The 24910-nt window shown below is 33.1% G+C and overlaps 1 protein-coding gene across 2 annotated transcripts in view; it reads right to left on the bottom strand.

Moving 5' to 3' along the window:
* LOC124352957 (prolactin-releasing peptide receptor-like) overlaps positions 1–24910 on the bottom strand; it is an 81820-nt gene that overhangs the window by 16797 nt on the left and 40113 nt on the right. For both annotated transcript variants that reach the window (XM_046802710.1, XM_046802711.1), the window contains exons 4-5: positions 3146–3286; positions 1244–1399 (exon numbers count right to left, since the gene is read on the bottom strand). In XM_046802710.1, coding sequence (XP_046658666.1) covers positions 1244–1399; positions 3146–3286 — 297 coding nt within the window. The remainder of the gene's footprint in view (positions 1–1243; positions 1400–3145; positions 3287–24910) is intronic.

The raw sequence follows: 24910 nt of genomic DNA, 5'->3' as shown, positions 1-24910 counted from the left end.
CTTGATCTGATATTAAAAAAAGGGGTTTTTGAAAATTTTCAAAGAAATATAAAACCTAATATATTTTGTGGTTACTACCATGTAATACCTCCAAACTATGAAATTTACACAGTAAAAATAAAAAAGTAAAAAAAATACTTTAAGATTTTATAAAGTACATAAAAAATTCGAACAAAAAATATGTTCAGCGATTCGCGTTGCAGCCGACACAGGCCTTTGTCACAGTGTTGTACTGTACAAACCTCAAAGTAACTCAGTTAATCGGTTTTAACATGTATTTCGAGCAAAACTGTAACTTTTAGTACTTAGCACCCGCGCAGCTTTCCGTTACAGCGGAGAAGTTTGGCAACGTCCCTCAGTCCTCTTTGGCTGCTCCAAGGTCACACGTCAAATAAGCTCCACCCTCAACTGTACTTCCTGATGGTCCCTAATGTATTTGGTCTCACTCAGTCAGTATAGACCTGCAGTGAAGGTCTTAGCTACATATTATAGCTAAACAGTTATTGCACAGTATTTTAAGGAAGTTATATTCTAAGTTCATAATGAAAAAATATAATGCATTTTAAGTATCGCACATTACCAAGTTTAATATCTAAATTTTTATATAAACAAGGGTGTGTAAACATTGGTTTTAACTTGACAATCTATACTCAAGTTAGAAAATCAACATTATTAAATCACTTTACTTTGGATGTAGAGTACAATTATTTAGCCCGATTGATTAAAATTTTAGTTTTGAATTTTAAAGGCACATAGTGTATAATCCTTATATTCTCTCAGTATGAGATACAGTAACAGTATCTTAACACAACAATTAAGTTTATAAAATTGGAAACATAAATAATTTTATTGATATTTTTTCATACATAAATATCTAAAGACACACACATCACTGCAGAACACGATTGCCGGTCCCTGCGTCCCCGCAAAGGTTATCCGTTCAGAGTGCATGATGATTGAATGCCACCTCAAGACAGCGGCTATTGTAAGATAGCTGGCAATGAGGATTCAGGAGGTGTATGCACTGAGAACCATAAGAGAACATAGGTAGTAGCCAAACACAGTCACCATGGTGAGGTATTTCTGTCCTTTCTTCTCCTTCTTAATGTCTAGCTCCGTTTCGTACAGGTCAAAGTTGGCGGTGGGCAATCAGTACCTGAAGTGGGCTTACCCTAGGCTGCATGTCAATCACAAATACTACTTGTGTCATAAATACCCAATGAGGATTTATGGATGTACGTACCTGAGAACCATGAGAGGACACAGGCAGATGCCGAACACGGTCACCATGGTGACGAGGTACTGCTGTACCTTCTTCTCCTTCTTAATGTCCAGCTCTGTCTCGTACAGGTCAAAGTTGGCGGTGGGTGACCGGTACCTGAAGTGGGTTTGTCCTTGGCTGCATTCACAACACAAATACTAATTGTAACATACAAACTTAATGAATAGTTACAATCATAAGCTGAACTAAAACCCTGGCACTAGCTTAGGTATTCACAGCAAAATGTACATGTGTCTTAGTCTGTTCAATACGGTATTTTCAGAACCTTGTGAGCACGATGTTCAAATTTAGTATGTAGTATTTTTTGGTATGAAACTGTTTGAACTTTCCAGCACTTATACTCCAGGTGAGTAAATCCCGAGATACCCTAAATAAAAACGTAGTTATACATCATTTGTAGTTCTTTGTGAAATAAAAATTGAGATATAAAACACAGCATTTGGTTGACCGTAATGAAAATTGCAGTTAATATAGGTAAACCTCGGGGTTTTCAGGTATCCGAATATAACTCAAATTAAATTTGTATTCAAGTTATATATAGTAGTTTTTGGTTCAATCTTCAATATTATTTTGGTGACAATTAAACATGACCTTTCAAAAATGGGATCCATGCAATATCGATGAAACACTAAGCTACCTATTGAATAAAATGAATATATCTTACTTTATTCCTCAGATCTATTGAAGAATCGCGTGCATAAAAGATGTGAGGCAAGATCTACAAGCATTTGTAGTTTGTTAATTCATGGAGTCTTTCAAGTTTAATGAATAAAAAACTTGTTTTATTACATTGGGTGAATGCTTAGTGTAAATTCTACCTCAGTTTATGAAACTATTAATCATTCCTGCGTCACATCTTATATGTATATGAAAAAAAACCTTTTAAAAAGTTTAGAACATTCTCAGTCATTATCCAGGTTTGCAGTGAATTCAAGAGTATGGTTTATTGGGTATTCAATGGAAACTTCTGTCCAAGAATATGTCAGACGTACATCACTTCAAGGATATTAATCATACAATCGAATGCGCATATTTCGACTGCTGAACGTTGCACACCATGAAACTCTGCCAAATATGGAGATTCTAACCCTTTCAAACCGTGAAAGGCTACTGAATGGAAGCTTTGTCATTCAATGTTGATTAATGGTACATTTCAGAGATGTACTAATAATTCCACGCTTATTCTTTAATGGGGAGAATTTCTGCGTACCATATTTTTTAGTTCATATTTTTAGGGTGTTGATGTTTTACTGAATTTAACTCACCACTTGTGTTTGAGGCTCACTAATTCAACACATGGCACAATGATAAACTATAATATTTTAAAATTATATTTAAATTTTCCCCACTTGAAAAAAAATCCATAAATAATAAATCAGAAACTTTTTGGTATATTTTTAAAATTATATTCAATTTTGACCTCCACTTAAAAAAAATCCACTAATAAATCAAGGGACTTTTCCGTGTATTTTTAAAATTATATTTAAGTTTTTCTCCACTTGAGAAAATCCACTAACAAATCAGAAACTTTTTGGTATATTTTTAAAATTATATTCAATTTTTTTTCCCACTTGAAAAAGAATCCATTAATAGATCAGGAACTCTTACGTATATTTTTAAAGTTCACGTACGATACTGCCTTCCGTAAAAACCTATTGTGTATTTAAATTCATCTCGCATCAAATCAGGAAGTCATCTGGCGTATCAACAATAAGGTAGTACAGCACATTTAATACAGGAATTACAGGAAATTGTCTTTACTGTTCTTAAAGATTTTTCTAGGTTCTGAAAATTTCATTAAGTATTGCTCACGTTACTTCACCTTTCTCTGCTAACCACATGTTACAGCCAATTATGACTTACCCAAAACTGCGAGGACTGCCGTTGGAGTTGGTGCGGGACCGGGCATCGTACGTGATCACTGCCAGGGGACCCTCCTTCAACTCGATCTCCCGCGACATCCTCACGTACAAGTAGGCGATGGTGACTAACGGCAACAGGTACCTGCAAAAGTCACAATGCTGAATTTTTCTAGCTTTTTCCCAAAGTTGAAGAGACAGGTTATCCATTAAAGTGTACTACAACGGTCATTACATATTTTAAAACAAGTAATTATATTGCAGTATATACAATTTTTAAATACATAATATTGTATATTTTATGTTACTACGAGTTAATTATTTTGCCATAAGAATGTAAATGCTTGATTTTACTATCATCTGTAACATTAAAGTATAGCTAATATTCGAAATTGCCAAATTCGTTAGATAAAAGGACTTTCCTAAAATATAAATTTTTTTAATCGTGACTAATTAAATATAGTTCATGTATTCACTTTTATAAATCAATGACGAACAAAATTAATAAAATATTTATTTATTGGATCTTTTAATAATATTCCAAGAAATTACGTCGCATTCTTCTTAGGATATGGTCGCAGTTAGGTACCACATAACAAATCATTGCTTTTCGTTTTTTATTGACTGATGATATGAACTATAACTGACAAGGTTTAAATGATATTTAGTAATCATAGCGAGGATTTTTCTTCTTTTTCTACTAAGGACACAGTTAGTACCCTATCAAAAAGGTTACTTCTCAAGGTATCTGAGAATGTTAGGTTTTCTAGTAGTACGCTACGCTATCTGTCGCATAATAAGTTTCATCAAGGTTGCAATCAAAATTTCAAGTCATCGCTTACTTGATTATTAATAAGCCTTGCGGAAGGAAAGACAGTAGTACAGAAACTAAATGTTCTATTCCCTTCGGTAGGCAAAAGAGAAATTGTGGTAGTGACAGGCTTCAATAACACTCAATCAAATTCCATGCACCATATTTCTTTTCTATGTAAAAATTAAGTTTATTACAAAATTTAAAGCCTACAAATGAAATCTTTCCCGAGATATCTTCCCACAAGATAAGTTCGCATTTTTAAGTTCTTTAAGTTGGGTTTCATAGCAGTTTTGATATAATTAAGGTCTATACAACAAGTCACCAATATATGATGTATGTGTAAGCGTAGTTAGGCTACATGTGTAAACATGTTACATAATAAAATCACATGATGATTACTCAGTTTGTTGACTAATTTATTTATTCCGCTTTTATCACGTTGCCATAATGGATACCTATAAGACTAATTTAAAGATATTCGTTAATGCTCATCTAAATTCCTTAGAGTGAGATGCACTATCATCGAACTCAGTGTTGCCCATAAGTATAGAAATGAAGCATCATGTCAAATTTCAAGCTTATAGGTCAGTTCTTTTTCTAGATATCGAATGATAGGCTTCGCTGAGGCTTAGCCAATTCATTTAAAAATATCAGCTCTTATAAATTAGAAATATTATTTTAAAATTATAATTTTTCTCTAATTTAAATAGTTGCTACATTGATGTAACTCAATCAACTGTATTAACTGCAGCCAACATTTTCATCTCCATACAGAGACTCACTAAATCCTTTATGGAATACAAATACTAGTTTAACCGCACCATGCAGTGTAATATTATTGTGATAAGGCTTATATTCAGATTTAGACTACAACTTAACTAATTAATTGTAATGTTGTTTAGATTTGTAAACCTTTTTATCTTTATATTTAATAAAATTCAAGATTAGATGATCCTACAGGTATTAAAGTTTAATTTATGTTTTTAAGATTTATCGATTTTTTTAAATTTATTCATACATACAATTTATATTACTCCTTTAAATGGTATTCCCACTTCATCTAGTGTTAAGGTTTTAAGATAACATCGATCTATACTGCAGAAAAATACCGTTTTCACAGTAATGTGATTTATTGGTGTTGACAATTTACAATTACAAATATAATAATTATAAACCTTTTATGACTAGTTTTATAGTATCTTTGAAACCCCAAGAACTAAGCTAAAATTTATTTTAGGTTCTTTTTAAATACTTAAAGTATTCAATATCAAGCATGATTAAACTTAAATTATGCTCATCATATATTCCAAATAGACGTGTTAGCAAATTATGTCTCAAAAACAGAAATTATAGTTTATACCAGTGTTGCTCTTTTATTAAATGTTTCTGTATACATAAAATTATAAAAGAACTATATATTTTAACTCACAGTTAAATAAGTGATACTACATAATATCGTTCTATAACAACATTTTACATAAGTATTTATTTTATAAGTAAATTAATGGAATTGTAGTTCAAAAGTTAATTTTATTGCATTAAACATTTCACTTTTGGAATACAGACAATAAATTTAAAGGGTTTTTTTAAAACATAATTTATTTACAATTCATTTCCGTTATAAATGGAATGTTTTAAATTAAAATAAAGATGTAAAAATCAATAGACTATTTTCAATACTTGTGACAATATAAACTTGACACATAACAAAGGGAACTCACAGACTGACAGTAAATAAGAGCTGAGAGGAAAGTGAAAGCTAAATGTCAAAACTTTCACCACCTGTTTAAAATCAACATCTGTTTCAATTGAGTGCATACATCGCTGTAACTTTCGGCTTTTTGTAGGTGCTAAATAATATTTCAAAAATATTTGGACAGTAATGATTTATAACTACGATAGACTTTGTTTTCTTGAATTACTCAAATGGAAAAATTAACAGCAGTTGTATTATATATTTATTTCCGTAAAAGCTGCTAAATTAACGTTTTATGCATTTGTTTAATGCTTAGAATCTCATCTTTCCAGAGTTAAAACATTTATTTTGGTTTAAAATTGCTTTTGAAGGTCTAATCCTTCATAAATAAAAGTATCCACAGTACACGTAAGATCGTCTAAGGTCGATATTAATGATACGCTAATTCATAAAGGTAACAGGAATTTTTTCCATCGTTTAGTTATACAAGAAATTAGTCACACTACGTTTCGGGATCTGCAATCTAATCTCTTACTCAGGTTGAGAACAAATAACCAACACATAAATCTAGGATAAAATACACAAATCATATCAGAGCGTTGCGTGACACGCATTAGTCAGTAATGCACTCTGACAATCCTTCCCTTCTGAAAACGACCCTTAACAGCTTTCTCTGTTTCTCTATAAAGGGGCACTGGTTAAGTTATTCAGCGTAGAAGTATTCTTCTTGTAGATGTACATTATTTAACCCGTCAATGTAACTGTCTATTGCCTACAGGAACAACTCAGCCGGGATACTTATAGTTTCGTCTTAAACTTATTGCCTATATTGCGTTATCCTCCCTTGCCACAAAACGGAACACCTCGAGAATTCACAACCTCGTAGGTCCCGTCGGTAGGACGTTCTTGTGTGAGTGCGAATTTCTGCGTTTACTTATCCGTAAATGCTTCTCATTCATAAATTAACCCAGACCAAATATTTACTAGATCGGGCACCCAAACGTTATAGCAACTGCAGGAATTCGAATAAGATCAGGTAAAGTGAGAATTTAGGGAAGAAGCAGTAATGGAGGATTCCTGAATCCCCCGAGGAAAACTCTCTGGATTATTATTTCTCTCGCTTATATAATGAGACCTATTAATAAAGGAGAGAGTATTGGGTATAACATAGGACCAGAAAATCCTCTCTTAAGTGCCACCCTTTGGTCCCTTCGACCACGAAATTAAAAACCTATATGAGCAGGTTCAAGTGTAGATATTATTACCCATTTTAAAGGAAGTGGAGATACTTTTATGACCAGCTATCTTAATACTAGGGAATAAGCTATTCTGTTTCCAGTTCTCAAAATCTTCGTGGATTAATATATTCTGGTAAAATATCGAGACGAGAACTCTTTAGATAACAATGTGATCAAACACGGCTCATCTGAAGGTACTGTGCATCAGTTCGTAATTCTTTTATCGGTAAATATATTTACCTAATTGTTTGTAGGTATAATTTGATCCAAAAAATAGAAAAAGAAATGCATTACATTATTCAATACAGTATAAATATTTAGTATACAATTTTTTAACATGTTATAAGTTTTGACTCTTCTCTTGTTACTATAAAGGCTTTAATAAGCATATTAAATAAATTTAACTGCAAAAATAAAATATGTAATACTCGAATCAGTGTGATACTCTAACTGCTGCTGAATTAAAATATTTTTTTATTCATTTGACCATAAAATTTTTATAACTTTCTGGAGATTTGTTTCGTGAATTTCATGTATGGTATATCACTTATTATCTACGAGAGTAATAAAAATAAACATAGTATTATTCAGGTCACGTTACTTCTTCGTAGTGCTCGTAGAAAAATATTTAGTTTTATCTTGTTCATTCAACCATTTATCAACACATCACCCTCTTTACACTTAATACATTGCATTTAATCCTGAAAACAAACTCCATTCCTCCGACGAAATAAAAAACTATGGATAAATCTCTCAAAGATAAAGCCAATCCCCTACAATCCTTGCGAAATCAAGGGTCGTATACAAAGCGACTTAACTCTAGTTATCTCTATGTTGTTTACGGTCCTGAGCTACAAACGAGACCTGTAAGTAGCAACCAGCCCAGCAGTACGTCTGTAGTGATAGAACAATCGGGGAGTTCCACCGATCAGCTTCTCCACTGGAGTATCTAGATATAGTTAATCGGGTGGAAATATGTCACTGGAGCGAGCGCTTACTGGAATAATGGGATTAATTTATAACGGAGCGGATGATATGGATGACACACCTTACTTTGGCCTGTATATATTGCTAATATTATATTGATTTTGAATAAGTAGTTCAATTAAGTAATTAATTAAAAAGTTTTATAAAAGTAAAAGGCATTTATTATACAGGGTGATTCAAAACTAAACGGCAATCTCTCGGGAGCTTATTCTATAGCTAAAAACAAGTAAAAAAAGTTCATATAACCATATGCCCCGGAAACGCTTCGTTAGCGAGTTACGCCTAGCGAAAGATTTCGCCCGGATTTCAGAACCCTTGGTGAAGTGAGGCCGTATAAAAAATGGTAAAGGTAGTTACAAAGATACAAATACGATTGTTTTTTATGTTTTTATATCTGACAAATTTATTAAAATTCGTCCCAGAGCTGTGTAAATGCAATACTTTCAGAGATATATTACGTAAAACACAAGAATTGGTGCAAAGAAATAACACATTTTTGTGTTTAACGTAAGATTACTTCCATAAATGTTAAATAAAGGTCATTTTTTTCTTAAACAGATTTGTTAGAACATTTAATTCTGAAAAGATTCATGTGAATTACTTAGGAAAAAAAAATTAATAATAGGTATTGAAAATTTAGCTTTATTTAAAAATAAAACAGACGCACAAAAATGCATATTCTTATCTGCATAAAATATTAACTAATGTTTAGGTTGTGAGTAACAGCTGATCATTTATTCTAGACTGAACATTAACATAAAATGTATTTACCTTTATAAAACTGTAATAATCACCTATAATAGTTGCTCAAAGTGTCCTCCGTTGTTAGCAATGCACGTTTTCCGCACGACGAATCCACTCTTTTCTAGCGCGTTTCATAACGTTTGGAGCATTCTTGATAGTTTCTGCCGCCTCTGTAATGCGATTACGTAACTCCTCTATGGTGTTAATCCGTTTTGAATAAACAATTGACTTCATCCAACCCCATAAGAAAAAGTCTGCTGGCGTGAGGTTCAGGAGAACGTTGGTGGCCATTTTACTGGTCCATTTCGACCAATCCATTGTCTACCGTATGTATCATTTAAATAGTTTTTCACATCATTAGAAAAATGTGGAGGTGCTCCGTCGTGCATAAACCATGCATTTATTCTGTTTTGAACAGGAATATCTTCCAAGAGGGTAGGCAGGTTTGTTCTTAAAACATTTAAGTACGCTACTCCATTAAGTCGATTAGGGAGGAAAAATGGACCAATCAAATTATCACCCAGAACACCAAGCCATACATTGACTGAAAAATGTATGTTGAAAATGCCTCGTCGCAGTTTCATGTGGGTTGTCGTACGCCCAAGTATGGGTATTACGAAAATTTACAATTCCATTTCTAGTAAAACAGGATTCATCAGTAACGAGAATACGCCGAAGAAAATACTGATGTCGTAAACAATTTCTTCTTAACCAGCGGCAGAACATCTTCCGTTTATTAAGATCTTGCGGTAATAAGTCTTGAACACGTGTTATATGGAATGGGTACAACTGTGCTTCATTGAAGTGTCCGCCATACGCTTGACTGGCAAATATTTAACTGACGTGATAATCGTCTGGTGCTTGTGGTTGGTGATAATTCTACAGCATTTATTATTGCTTGTTCATTATTATAGTTCCTTGCGCTACGTTGACGACCAGTATCTATTCGCTTCGGTTTAAAGCTACCAGTTTCTCTAAGTCGTCTCTCCACAGCTTCAAATGTTTTTGCGATCAGGTGTTCTTCGATGTGGAAAAGTATCACGAAATTCCTGAACTGCAGCTAAACCATTCTTGTGCCGTAACTCAGTATCATGTCCGTATACTCTTCAAACGAATACATACCATTTACATTATCTGCCATTATTTTACTAAGATAATTACATACACTTTTATAAAAATATTCAATAAAATATTTTAAAAATAAGTATTTAATAAAATATTTTATACACTTGTATAAAATTATTTCCAAATAATCACGGATCTCACAAAATACAATCTTCACACGCCACAATACAAAAACCTCCATAAAGGTTATTCAAATATTACTTCATGAACTTAATTGTTGATCAGCTGATTATTGCCAACCTTTACAAAGAAAATATGACGATAAAAAGTGTTGAATAAATGATCAGCTGTTACTCACAACCTAAACATTAGTTAATATTTTATGCAGATAAGAATATGCATTTTTGTGCGTCTGTTTTATTTTTTAAATAAAGCTAAATTTCAATACCTATTATTAATTTTTTTCCTAAGTAATTCACATGAATCTTTTCAGAATTAAATGTTCTACAAATCTGTTTTTAAGAAAAAAATGACCTTTATTTAACATTTATGGAAGTAATCTTACGTTAAAACACAAAAATGTGTTATTTCTTTGCACCAATTCTTGTGTTTTACGTAAGATATCTCTGAAAGTATTGCATTTATCAGCTCTGGGACGAATTTTAATAAATTTGTCAGATATAAAAACATAAAAAAAACAATCGTATTTGTATCTTTGTCTACTACCTTTATTATTTTTATACGGCCCTCACTTCACCAAGGGTTCTGAAATCCGGGCGAAATCTTTCGCTAGGCGTAACTCGCTAACGAAGCGTTTCGGGCATATGGTTATATGAACTTTTTTACTTGTTTTTAGCTATAGAATAAGCTCTCGAGAGATTGCCGTTTAGTTTTGAATCACCCTGTATAATACGAGGTATAAGTACGCTAAGGCACATGGGTATGCTGAGGATGCATGAAAAATTTCAAATCTATAGGTCTTTTTTATTATTGATGTGTCGAGAATAGATAAGCAGACAGTCAGTCATACAGAAAATAAATTGTTGCATCCCCATCGGCAGCAGACTAATATTAATCTTTTCCAGCAGACTGAGTCTACAGCGTTCAGTGTCGCTCATCAACTTACATTGTTGGACATGCAACATAACATAGCTCATTATTGTCTATGTAGAAATTAAGTTTCATGCAAAATTCAATGTCTACAGATTAAATTTTTCTTAAAATATCTTTCCTTGTGATAATTTCACATTTTCATCATTTAATTGGGTACTCATATAAGTTTTTAAGTAACAAAAGTCTGCACACCAAGTCGCAATAAATACTACATTGTACGTGTTGGGATAGTTAGACCACATATTTTAATACGTCACATGCTCAAATCTTTTATGAGTATACTGAATTTTTTTATGAATGGGTTTATTCTGCTATTTTCTCACTTCCCCATGGTTTTAAATCTATTTAAAAATATTCGCTGCCGGATATAACGTACACATAGTTTAAAGTTAGTGTTCCTCATATAGAAATGAAGCTTCATCCAAAATTTCAACTTAATACGTCAGTTCGTTTTCGACACATCTTGCGAACAGTCATAAATGAAAATTTTCTAGTCTCACAAATGATAGACTTCACTAACTCTTGGCCAATAAATTATAATAAAATATTATATCATTAGGTATAAAGTGAAGACTCGGTAGCAAGTAGCGTTTTTAATTTTGTAAAAAATTAGCTAACTAAAACTACTTTAGTAAGCACATCTCATCTTCATATCGCCAACTTATACCAGAATATTTTACTGTAAACTTTCTTTTCGTATACTCCTAGTTGTGAATTGGCAACTTTTTTAAAACGCATTACTATGGCAAAAAGAACCTAGTGTTACTTTAAAATTTCAGAGCTTTTTTTATTGAAGTTTTAGCTACGTTCCTTGGACAGTATTTTAGTCAGCCTGACATTAAAAAATCCATAATAATTAAAATGTAATAATGTCTTATAGTTAAAATAGGGTCTAAAAACATAAAAAGAAAAACTTAACATCCATCAATACAATTTAATTACTTAAAATTACACTCATGTGCAAAATCATCCCATCAGCTTTAAAACACAGGTTTAAACTGTATGAGACTTTATAAATGGTTTTGGTATCAGTAGTTACAAAGAGATAACCATAACCACTACAATAACGATTTAGGGGAATGTCATAGTCCCAACGTTTTCTATATTTCCCTATGGGTGGTACAAGGTCAAGTACAAGTATTGTGATTACTACCTATTTAAATGCTGATGAAGCCACCCTTAGATGGCAAGGAATTTAGTGCAACAAGGTAGGTCATACTGATAAGTTGCAGAAATGTTAAATGTGCATCATACCACAATTCTTTGAGCTGTAAGACGTTCCGGGAAACTGGATCCAATAAGAGAAGGCTAGGATAAGCCGGACTAGGGTGATAAACCAACGAGATGACTGTTTTTGTAATTGTAAACACACCCAGATACAGATTCTCGACCAGCAAATTTCTGCAGTAACTGTGTAGACGTCTGCGAAATGCCCACATTCCAATTACGTCTTCATAGACCTAGGTTAGCCAGCAGGAGGCTAGACAGCTACGACAGCTACAGGCCCACCATATTGCTCGACTTTCATTTGCTCGTGATCATGTTAATTGGACTCTTGAACAATTGAAACAAGTTGTATTCGCTGATAAAACCAGACTGAGCTTGAGTGGTCAAGGTGGACGGAAGCAAGTGTGGAGTAGAAGAAGGATGTTCTTTGCTCAAAGGGAGTTTTTTGGAGATGACTCAGTGATGTTTCCGGGAGGCATAAGTTTTGAAGCCCGCATAGCAATAGTAACTGTTCGTCCACCCTGCACACATATACACGATCACTTACACGCTACCTAAGGGCACTGGTGTGAACAATATGGATTGGCTTCCAAAGAGTCCTGACATTATCCTTAGAACATCTATGAGGTCAAACAAGCATTCTAGGATGAAAGAATCCATACAAAATCTTATTCGAGGGATGGCTTCAAGATGTGATTCGTGCTAGAGGGTGTAATACAATTGGCAATGCACCACAACTAAATTAGCTACAAAGACACATTGAATAAGAAACATAACTAATTTGTACTCCGTATTGTGAAAAACGCATTTACATCATTCTTATTAGTAAAACTTGTTTAATCATTCCATTTTTTCATGTGTATTTTCACACCAAACAAGCAAAATTTAAGTTCATATACACCCTTTTCCTTTTAGGTAAATATAAAATTTGGGTTAATGATAAAAGTCAAGTGGTGCAATAATTTTACACAGCAGTGTATTTTGGTAGGGCAATTTCCAAGCTGTCAGGAAGACGGCAGTTTCATACACTTAACTGTCAATAATCTAAGTGACACTGATAAGGACAAGGATAAAGACGAAAGTTGGCGACCCTGGCTCAGTCAACTCAATTTGGCCTGATTACGCGAGATTCAATTCCGACAGAGTCAATACCGACGTTAATTAACAGGACCACATACTGCCTCGTGTTTACTTTCTGCATCAAAGTTGGAAAGTTGCTAACAAATTCATTCTTGAGTTTCAATTGAATTTTATAAAGTTGCTTTGTATAGAAGTAGTAATTTTGTGACGGTCAAAGTTTCGTTTTAATCTTTTAATTAGCTGAGCGTTAGCGTAGCCTACCACTTGAGGAGCTAGTAAAATTTAATTTTTGTTTGTCTATCTATTTGTCTTTCTGTCCGCGAGAAATCTCCTATAAACGAACTGCCCTATAAGCAAACTTTTGCATGAAACTTTATTTATATAAAAGCGACATTAAGTTCGATGATCGTGCATGTCACTGTTGGTTTTGGTTGAGCTCTAGCGAAAATGTTTACATTGGTCTTACGGTTAACCACTCGTGTACTTTATTCCATATATACAATACAGGTGGAAGTATGAACATAGCATGGAAATTATCTTATGGTTTTTATGTGTAAAGACAAAACATATCCGCTTTGGTGTTACATGAGCTGAAAAATTAGTGAAATCTAACTTCCAAACGCTATTTTCACTTGTGTTGTCTTTTATTTTACGTTTCATTCTTAATATTCTTTACAGAACCTTTGTGTTTTATTTAATTCAATACTGTCATGATTTGTTAATCTGTTTTTTTTTTAATTCAAGAATATATGATAAGGTTCTTATTGGATTTTTATATGTTTAACAAACTAAGTACATTAGAGTGACGACGAGAGAAAATGTTGGAAATAACTTATTGGATTTCAAGATTAAATACGCTTTGGCAAAGGTTACCAATAAATACCGCAGCAAATAAAAACTGTTCAGTATCATTAATACTACTGGCTCGAGCCACTAACTTCTTCCCTTTTGATGAGGCCTATGAATTATTTGAATATTGAGTCAAATTTTTAATAATTACTTACAAATTAAGGGTGTAACTGCTAGTGGTGAAGACCTTCAGAAAGAATGAGTTGTGTCGTAATTAACTGTCTCTCACCAAAACAGTTTGCTCTTCTTTCAAACCTTACGGCCCCAGAACGCTCTGACTCACAAACGTATGATATTTTAATCGGCTAAAAAATCACCAATGTCCCAAGAGAAACATTCTAAATGAGCAATATACATTTTTATCCAACTTTTTAGCCTTAAGTAATTGGATAAAACGTCGGAGTTCGTATCATCATGTGATGATTACAAATTCTCTCTTTCTGTAGAGGATCTACTTTTTCGCATTCAGTTGATTAGGGACACAGAAATCCGTGAAAAGATATTCCAAATTTAACTTTATAAAAAAGTCTAAGGACCGCTTGGAAAATACAAAACAATTCGCATACATTCTGCGATGATGGACATTGTTTTAATGAAATCCACGTCAATCAGGTTGGTTCAAATTCCGTGTTTGACATGTTTACAAGCAAAGGATATTAAACGTTGTTTTAAATGGGCAGACTCGTGTGTTTGAATGTGGTAGTGGTAGCAGACTGAGCATAATTAATGTCAATGACTACAACAGTCTTAATATTAAACCAATTATACTTAAGACCATTTCAGTTTAGGCTCATAAAAATAAAGGACATCTGTTTAAACCTATACAAGTTGGAAAAAACTAAATTGGCTACCATGGACGCTTTGAAGAGGATTTATATGGTTATTATATATTTTTTAATACTATACTCGGCATTGATTGTATGCACAAGCCTAAAATTATCTTCACTGACGTTAATCAAAGAAATTTTGTAAGAAATATTTTTGTAATGAAGTTCGAACCGTTATCAAGAACTATTTAGATATATTTCAAGACAAGGTTGTGCGTGTACAAGGTCTTGTTGTTCCTCTACAACTGTGCCAAGACGCTTTAACCAGTGTTTCTCAATCCTTGACTTGCGCTTTAATCACTTAGAGGGGAATTTCCCGCTGAACTAGAGGCAGGAAACATCATAGAAAAAATTGAATATTCTCAATGAGGAACACGTAGTCGTCAAACCTAAGCCTACGTAGAATTTTTGCAGACAAGGATTACTCTGAATCCACACCTCCAATATTCAAGATACCCAATGACGAAAATACAAGATGTATTCTACAAAATTCGTGGTAGAGGAAAATACTTCTGCACTTCAAAGCATACTTTTTAAAGACCTTGTTAAAATAGTAAAAGTTATCTTTAGCCATCTTTGAGAAAGATTTATATTTGTTAACATTAAGAAAAACATGGCACAGTGACGCACTTCTAAGAAGCACAATCTATCTAATCTAAACAACAAAGAATATATTGTATTTAAATTATTACCCAACATACTCACATGAAACACTTTATTAGATTTTGAAAATATCTTCAATTGATTGTAAATTACAAATGTACTGACACAGAAATACTTTCTCGTCATCTGATTTCTTTATGCATACCTCTACCACGATTATGTCGTATCGTCAAAGCGTCTACGGCTGTCTACAAAGGGACGCAATTCTAGGTATCTCTCTGTTGGTTCCGGTCCTAGGCCATTTAACAGTGAGTAGCAGCATGCCTGTGGCGGTAGAACAATCAAAGTGTATTGATCTTCAGCGTCTCTGAGGTAGGTGTTCCCGACCTAGTCCAATCCATGTTCCCTCTCTTAAATTTGAGTTTACACACTAAAAAAGAAATGTATTTCTTGCAGATTCTAAAGAAAATTCAGCTCAAATGTTAATTTATTAAAACTCTATGTAAATACATTTTATTTTAATTAATAGTTTTGATTCTATTATTATCAAAATTATTATTTGTTCAGTGTGTATCAAAATGAATGACCTGATTTTAAAACTCAATATCTATTGCTAAAAGTGTACTACAAAAATCATATTTATTGCAAAATACTCACAAAATCTTTAGGTATGTTATTACAAATGTTCTATATGTCCACCAGCAGCAGCACGAACAACATCCAGACGATAGCTAAATTCCTCATAAACCTTACACAACGTATCTGCGTTCACAGACGTTTATTGTGACAGTTATTTTGTTCTTTAGTTCTTCGATGTCATGAGTTAGAGGGGGAACAAACACTTTTTCCTTCACACATCCCCACAAGAAAAAAGTCGCATGGGGCAAGTCTGATGATCTTGGAGGCCAAGAATGAAGGGCATTGTCTCGAGGTCCCGTGCGCCCTATCCAGCGGTGGGGCAGAGTGTTGTTGAGAAGCTGCCGAACATTGTTGTGCCAGTGAGGCGGAGCTCCATCCTTTTGGAAAATGAACCTAAAACTTTAAGATTTTGTGAGTATTTTGCAATAAATATTATTTTTGTAGTAAATTTTTAGCAATAGATATTGAGTTTTTAAAATCAGGTCATTCATTTTGATACACGCTGTATTATTATTATTCTATTATTATTATTATATACTATACCAGCACTATATTATAGGACATATAAGTAAAAAGACAGAAAAAAATGTACATACTTTCCTTCTTAGCATGCCAAAATATTCATGCTTTTGAAAAATTAAAAAATTAGCTATACTGTAAATTGTGGTTAAAAGGGGTTTCACATATTTAAGAAACTGTTCTATACAGTCAATTGAACAAAAGCATTTTATTAGAACCTAAATATATTATTCTAAATGTATTATTTTATACGAATAAAAAATAAGAAATAAAGTAATACATATTAATAAGTATTACATAGTTAATGGATTGTATAATATATGAAGATGGAATTTAATACTCAGCTCTGAAATTGTATAACAAGCTTACTCCACATCTCAAAATTCACAATTCCCATGACAAATTCAAAGCTTCCCTAAAACACCATCTCCTTGATCTACTACACGGTTGAGGAATTCTTAAACGAGTAAAAAGAATGTAATTTAAAGGTTTATTTCACGCAAAGTCACAAATATTTTAAGTTAGTATAGCTCGTATATTATACAATAATTTATAATATATAATAATATTATATAATATATTGTATGATGTAGTATAATAGTATAATTATTAATGGATTTCCAATTTATATTATTACATGCAGTATATTAAACCTAATTATCATGATAATTTATTGTTTATTTGATTTTAGTAATTTGAAATTACTCTTTATTAAAAAGTAATTTACTAAATTACTTTATGTAAAGCAAATTTGTTCGAGTTCGAAAAGCGTAAACATTTAGTCTAATTATACAAGAATATGCTGAAGTTTTCTAACGATGGACCAAATTGACATTCAAATCCAATTCCATTAATCCAGTAATCTAGGGTATCTGAAAATTGCTAATAGGGCGGAAACCTTTCATTGGAGCGAGCGCTTACTGAAATAAAAGGGTTAATTTACGTTAATGGTGCAACTAAATACAATACAGCGTCGTGTCGTAAATTTCATAAGCTGTATTCAATCCAATACACTCCGGAAATGAACACATTTTATGAGTAAGTAAAATTACATTTTTTTGTCACAGACTCAAAGTTTTGTATTCTAATAGTAATTGTTAACGACTGGAATTACAACGCCTAATATTTATTGTAATTCCAGATGATTAAAGAGGTATTTGCGAGAGTTAGCATGCTTGCCTGGCATGTGAAAGATCCGGGTTCGAGTCGAGACAGAGCAAGTACTTTTTGTTTACCTAGCTTATTGAATTAAATTAGGCTATTGCGCCATTTATAAAAATGTAATGATATAAGAGTCGTGTAACAGGTGGTGTTGATATGCTGGATTAGTTATTTCAATAATATCACAGTAATGACCAGATTTATTGGTAGCACACTCACCTGGCTAGTGAGAGATACAGGTTCTACTTACTATATTACTTACAACCAGAAGTATAATTAATATAAAAAATATTATAAATTTCGTAAAAATACTATGATACCATCAATATAAATTTATAAATTTGTTGTAGCTGAGACGTTTATTCTGGAAACGACATTTACCTAAGAAGTATTTTTCTATTTTTCTATTTTTTTTTTTTAAGTAATTGTGGTAAGAAAAGGAAAATAGTTTTCTCATTCATTTATTTTTTTAATCAAAATTACGTATCCGAAATTCCGAAATTGTCAGCAGCGGATCCAGTAGAGTAACGTTGATAGTTTATATACCACGTGCATAGTTAAGGTCGATGGTAGGCACGAGTGACGCTGCATAGTTAAGGTAGGCACGAGTGACGCTTCATAGTTAAGGTCGATGGTAGGCACGAGTGACGCTGCATAGTTAAGGTAGGCACGAAGGCCGGCCCTACCGTGTCGAGGTTTTACCAACTGAATTCGACTTGATTACTCAGCTTCTATTCCCTCGGATTCAATACCTGCGTTAATTAGACGAGACATAAATTGCCTCGTATTTGTTCGTACTTGCTGTGTACAAGTTAAAACTGGACATAAACCTCTTTCAGGTACAGAATTAAAGAATAATATTGCAAATGTCAAAACATCGCATTTTAAGTTGTGAAATAATGTTAAATTTATTAATAGCAAAGAAAAGAAATATATTTCAATTTTGAATATATTTGTGTAATGTGTTGAAAGTTTCGAAATATTTAACTATAATAAATGTCTTGCATATTTTCTATGAATACTGTAATTTTATACTGAATTTAATCCTTATCTTAACTGGCATTACGGCGCGTCATGTTTTATTTTAGATATTTCAAAACCAAACAGATGCTATTAAAAATTAAATTTTACTAATATAACAAATTACGGCAAGCAATCTTAAAGTCCATTAATTGGTAACTGCTATTTGTTTGTTATTTGTTTTTTATCTACATAACCAATGTAGAACAAAATAGGTAAAAGCATCAGTAACAAAACACAAAAGTTTGGATTCGTGATCAAGATAATCAACCATACCTATGTTTACTGGATTTGAAGTTAACATTAACCTGTATTTCTCCAACTTGGAAATTCATTAACAACTCATTTTTAAGCTTTTCATTTTAAATATCTTATAATTCATTATTATATTTATATTACAAAAACACAATTCATATTTTTATGTACATGATTAGCGTATTATTTGTATAAAAATCGAAGTTTGGCCATGATAGCGATGCATGACAACACTAAACACCTACGCCTTCCAGCTTAATGCTTATTATTAAAAATTGTTCTGTACATTGTTGTAATAACATAATAATTGTCAATCCACCACTGATTTTGTTATGGTTGGGTGAAATGATTTGCAACTTTTTGGTAACAATATAATCGAGAGGAAGTACATTGACCAGGATTTTTGTTTCCTCTCTGATATACATCTGATCTTCTTAGAACACTTAAGCATTGTTGTTTCTAAAGCTATGAGCAACTAAAGCCGTGTTTGATCACCTGAATTTGTATTTATAAAGACTTATAATTTTAAAGATCCTTGATCCGAGACCATCTTGTGTAATAACATCGTTGCCTGCCATCCAGACATATAATCGCCACTTAGAATACTTAACTAAGAACGAATACAATCTAACGTATATCAACGTGACGTGGAGTGGGGGATCGAGGGACGAGGAAGTGCAGGGTAGAAGGGACAGCACAGTTCAGCGAAATCTAAAGTAGGGCCACAAAAGTGTGCAGTTGGCGGTGACCAAGAGAAAGGACAGGCCCGCACGACGCGACGTTGCCACTAAACACGTCAACTGCCGCTCGGCAAGGTATCTCTATTGTTTAATATGCAGTTACTTAATTAATACAGCTCTGACATTTCTTTTGAGTGTAACGGTTAAGTATGTTAGTACCATGCAGCCGCAGTTAAGAGGTTTAACAAGTTTGGCAACGTCGCTAAGTCCTCGTCGGTTACTCCAAAGTCACGTGCCAAATAGACTCCTCCCTCAACTGCACTTTCTGATGGTCACTACTGCAGGGTGGGTTGTCAACACTATGACAACTTATCTGACACCGAGTCGGCACACTTCTCTCGTATGAATTGGCAATCTACTTGTATTATTGATCTCTGCCTATTATATGTTTCACTAAGATTAATAACAAGGAACAGTCAACAGTGTTCATTAGTAATGTAATGAGTGATAACTTTAGTCTGGCAGGAAGAAATCACAGTGAACATCTAGTTAAGGCTTCTGCGTCATCATTTCTGTAGTTGCCAAGTTAGATATTTGGCTACATCTGTAGCTGACAATCTGAAAACGTGAGCACCACTGTTTATCTGGTTTAAAAAGTATTTGGATCTGGAAAAGTTACTGGATTTACTGATTTTGTACATTTCAAACTGTAGTTCCAAATTTCTCGATATTTTTATAGTCCTAGACCCCGACGTTTCTTATGTTCTTGTACCACCCGGAATGTTCAGTGATTCCAAATACTTTTTACTCTTAAGGGTTTTAGATAATGATTTCAAATAATACCTTCATAGCATGCTTATTAAGATATAGCTTTAAAACTGTAATAATTCTAACAAATCCAGTTGATTCAAAAAGTTTGGTAATTTCAATTGATTTCAAAAAGCAGATTAAATTTATTTTATCAAAATTCACGTTATTCTCATGTAGGAAATTTACTTTCTTTTAGCTTTCTTTATTTACCTTTATAAACAGGTTACGAGCCAGTGGCAGTATTGACATCTATATTTTAGCCATAAGAAAAGTAGAATAAATGGAAATACTTGTAAGCAGTTGTGTTTTTATATACAACTGGACGATATGTGTTAATTTAAAAAACACTATATAGGAATTTTGAAATTGTTATTGGTCACTAAGAAAAAATTCAAATCTGTTTACCATCGTAGAAGTATTAAAAAGCATACATTTTACAAGACAAACATAAATTTTATTGGACGTCATAGATTGTAATTAAAATTGTCAGTATTAAGTTATTTTGTACGAATATATAATTCAGTGTGCACCATGATTACTCGATTTGTACCTTGATAAAACTTGATTGAAGCAGCAGAAGCGGGCCTACATTATGACGTATTTGATCACCTACTGTTGGGTTCAAAGGTTCTAGAAAAGCAGGCAATAGAAGCAAATGACTTTGTATGTCTACGTTGGTTGGCAGTCAACTAATGAGATCAGGGGGAAATGAGGTTGCCATTCAGGGAGTTGGGAGTGGAAGTATTTAACGTCGGGGATCTCATCTGCAGGTTTTTTCGAGAGTATCTGAAGTGCAAGTTACTGAAAGATGTATTCATTCGAACCTACTCGGTAAAGGGTTTCGCTTGGGATTTATTTGTTCCATTCAAATTTACAAATTAGTCAACCTTTATTTCTGTTTGTAAATAATAATTAATTAACTCAAAATTGATTAAAAATTTTCAGAGATTTGATATTTGGAAATAATTTTTTTATTAAAAAGTTTTTAATTGCAATTTCAAAGGCTATAGGAAATTCACATTTTCACAAGTTTAATGCTGCTTCTTTTAAGTACTTAATGGATTTTTCTATACTAAAACTCAATTACATTTGAGTCATTAAACATCTTTACTGTTTTTATACTGGTGTTTAGACATTTTCTGAATTTATTGGAATAAAAAATTAAATATATGCATTCAATTGTTGTGGTGGATTTAAATTCGTCTTATCTCAAAATCATTTTAATATTTTTCATTTGAGTTCTTTTCATATTTCAACAATTTATTTACATGTAGTGACAGTTACTGTTGTTCCATACAAAAGTCAATAGATACATTCGTATGCCATTTGTTAAAATGGGTTGTTTTCAAATTTATTTATTCTACTTCTTTCTCGTTGCCATAATTGTTACCTATAACACCTATGTAAAAATGCTCGCTAGCTCTCAGCCAAGTCCCATGGAGTGACATGTACCATTATCGAGCTCGATGTTACCTATATTATAAATAAAGCTTCATTCAAAATTTCGTGTTCGAGATATTTTTCCGGAAAGATAGACAGAGAGACAGACAAAAAGAAGAGGCAAAGTCATCCACGATACATGGTAAATTTTATGCTATTAAAATGTTATGGTATTTAAGTTTCAATAAACATTGGGTATTACAAACAATATTTAAGTACTTAATTACTTGATTGTTTGTATACCCAGACCGTAACTAGTAATCTGCGTGTACTGAAACAATGTACTGGAAACAGGATTTTCCGGACATTTACCATCGTTCATTGATACAATAAATCAGAGATTTGTGTATTTTAGGTAGTATGCGTAAAATGTCACACTACATGATTGTTGCGGTTCCTAACTTATAGGTGTTACAATACCGTGTGGTAAAATTTCTTTATTTTATATGAAGGTATTTGTCTTTAGTTATCCACCTGAGGAAGAGATCAGATTGCAGATCTCGAAACGTAGTGTTACTGATTTCGTGTATCACTAAGCTATGGAAAATGTCCGGAAAATCTTGTTTCCTTCACAATTCTTCCATCGTCAAAAACAAACTTTAAACAAAGAATGTAATATGGCTGCCTATGTGTGATTCCTTTATAGGAATAGTTTGTTAGCAAACTAAGGTATTATACCTAAACTCAACAATAAGAATGCTCTCGTTGACTACCAAAGACAACGACATGTGACCGTGAACATTATGGACACTATGTCATTGACCACGACATTGTCTTTTTGAGCATACTCAGCTTTAATATATCTTTACCTCATTACTTGGGTAAGTTCGCAAGATGCAAATCACTTAACTCTGAAACGCCACTCACTATCCAAAGGTCAATGACTTACAGGTCGTCTTTTGGACTTACCTGGTTTAGATGTTCTTCTTCAGTATCGAACAACTAATCCTGCGCCACAGTACAACGACTACAGATAAGGCCACAGGTACCATATCGCATAAAGTTCCATGACATTTACTGCAACTATTATAAGTTTTGTTGACAACTTTGCATCGCGTGACCGGCAGTCAATGGAGCACGGAAATTTGTTTCCAATAAAATCTCGCCTTCATCTTATACTATGTATTCTTGTTAGGGGACAGTTAACTCGAACATAAAGGAACAAAACACAATTTCCAACATACCAGGGAAAGCAGAGAAAACTCATGAAAATGCACTGAATATATAGCTATAGTATTGCAGGCATATGGAGAGTAAAATTAGAATTTCTGGAGTAAAAGGTAAATTTGGAATATGTAACAAACTTAGTTTTCTAACCTTTTAGGCCGATACAAGCGACAAAATACTGCACCTAATACTGCTAACCCTCTGCGCTGATCTCACCTGCTGCATGCGATCAAGAATGTTCTGAAGACACCACTTTAACTCAGCAAACTAGACAAGATTCTTAGTAAAAACCTAAGAATTGAAACACTGCATGTAGATCTTGAGGCACGGCTTTCAAATCAATATACATGACAAGGCACAACTATTTCGATGATAATGGATCAACGAGCTTTACGCTATGGTGCACAGATAACTTTACCTACACCTCAAATGGAACTCAATGACAAACTCTTCCCAAAGTTGATGAGCTTCTTGAGCTGAGATTTTGACTTTATTTAATTGCATGGCGAGTACTTGCATAATACTGACTAATGCACTAAACGTTCGTTCATTGAAAATATTCCAACTTTATAACAACAAAAATCTATCTAACAACGGAAATATTATCCGGAAAGCCACTAATGCTAAGAAACGGTTACAATAAATAATTGGTGTTGTATTGGAGAACGCAATCTAGTCTGGTTAATAATAATAGTTTTATTTTATAAGGATAATCATGTAATTTTATGACAATAGACATTTTAAGTAAAATAAAAAACCAAATTAAACCAAAAAATCCATCAATTTACATTAAAACAACCAAAATCTCTATTCACTCATACAAAAAAATACATTCACCGGACACACAACCTGATTATAATTTGAGAGTGTTTCCAGTGACCTATCACAAATTCGTCAACAGAGAAGAAAGACGAGACAAAAATAATGGCTAAAACCTTCCTTTGGTAATATTCGAAACTATGGGTTTAACTCCTCAAAGTTAAAGCCTGAATATGCCAATGTACTCTACAGCTCTTCCACTATCAAGACTTTCTTTTGATGTATCTACGTTTAACAAAGCGAATTAACTCTAGTCATCTCTCTGTTTGTGGTCCTGAGCTACAAACGAGACCTGTAAGTAGCAACCAGCCCAGCAGTACGTCTGTAGTGATAGAACAATCGGGGAGTTTCATCGATCAGCTTCTCCACTGGAGTATCTAGATATAGTCAATCGGGTGGAAACATTTCACTGGAGCGACCGGTTACTGGAATAATTGGATTAATCTAAGTTGGAACAATATATCGATTATACTCGTTACTGTGCATTATAAAACATTGTATTAGTGAAAATGAAAGTCTCTTGACACAAGAGAATTGATTGCTTGAATAATACTTTTTATATCATCAAATTATCATAATAAATCATATTGTAGAGGAGAAGCGTTAAACGGAAATATGGAACTCTCAAAACATTGGTTTTATATAATAATACATATTTACTGTCAAAACAAATAATCCCTACAACTTTCATTTTGCAATAGTACTAAGTTAAATTGACTGAAAGTTATGTTCTTTAAATGTGATCTGCGTATTATACCATACATAAATTCTTTCAATAAGTTAATGGGATTCTTCGATTTCTACATTAAGAATCCAGCGAGCATAACTAAATCGTCTCGGTAATGTTTCCTTTCGTGCATCCGGTATCTTTAACTAGCATCCGGTCATAAGGTTGACTAGACTGAATTGTGACAAAGTACTATGGTTAGTCTACCACTTAAGAAGCCCACGGACATTTGCCAATAACTTTTGACAGTGTGTGACTTCTCGTCAAACATTGACAGGTGGTATAAAAA

The sequence above is a fragment of the Homalodisca vitripennis genome, chromosome 1 (genome assembly GCF_021130785.1).
Source record: "Homalodisca vitripennis isolate AUS2020 chromosome 1, UT_GWSS_2.1, whole genome shotgun sequence".
NCBI classification, from domain to species: Eukaryota; Metazoa; Arthropoda; class Insecta; order Hemiptera; family Cicadellidae; genus Homalodisca; species Homalodisca vitripennis.
Note: the sequence above shows the minus strand (reverse complement) of the source record. Positions and strands in the feature narration are given on the sequence as shown.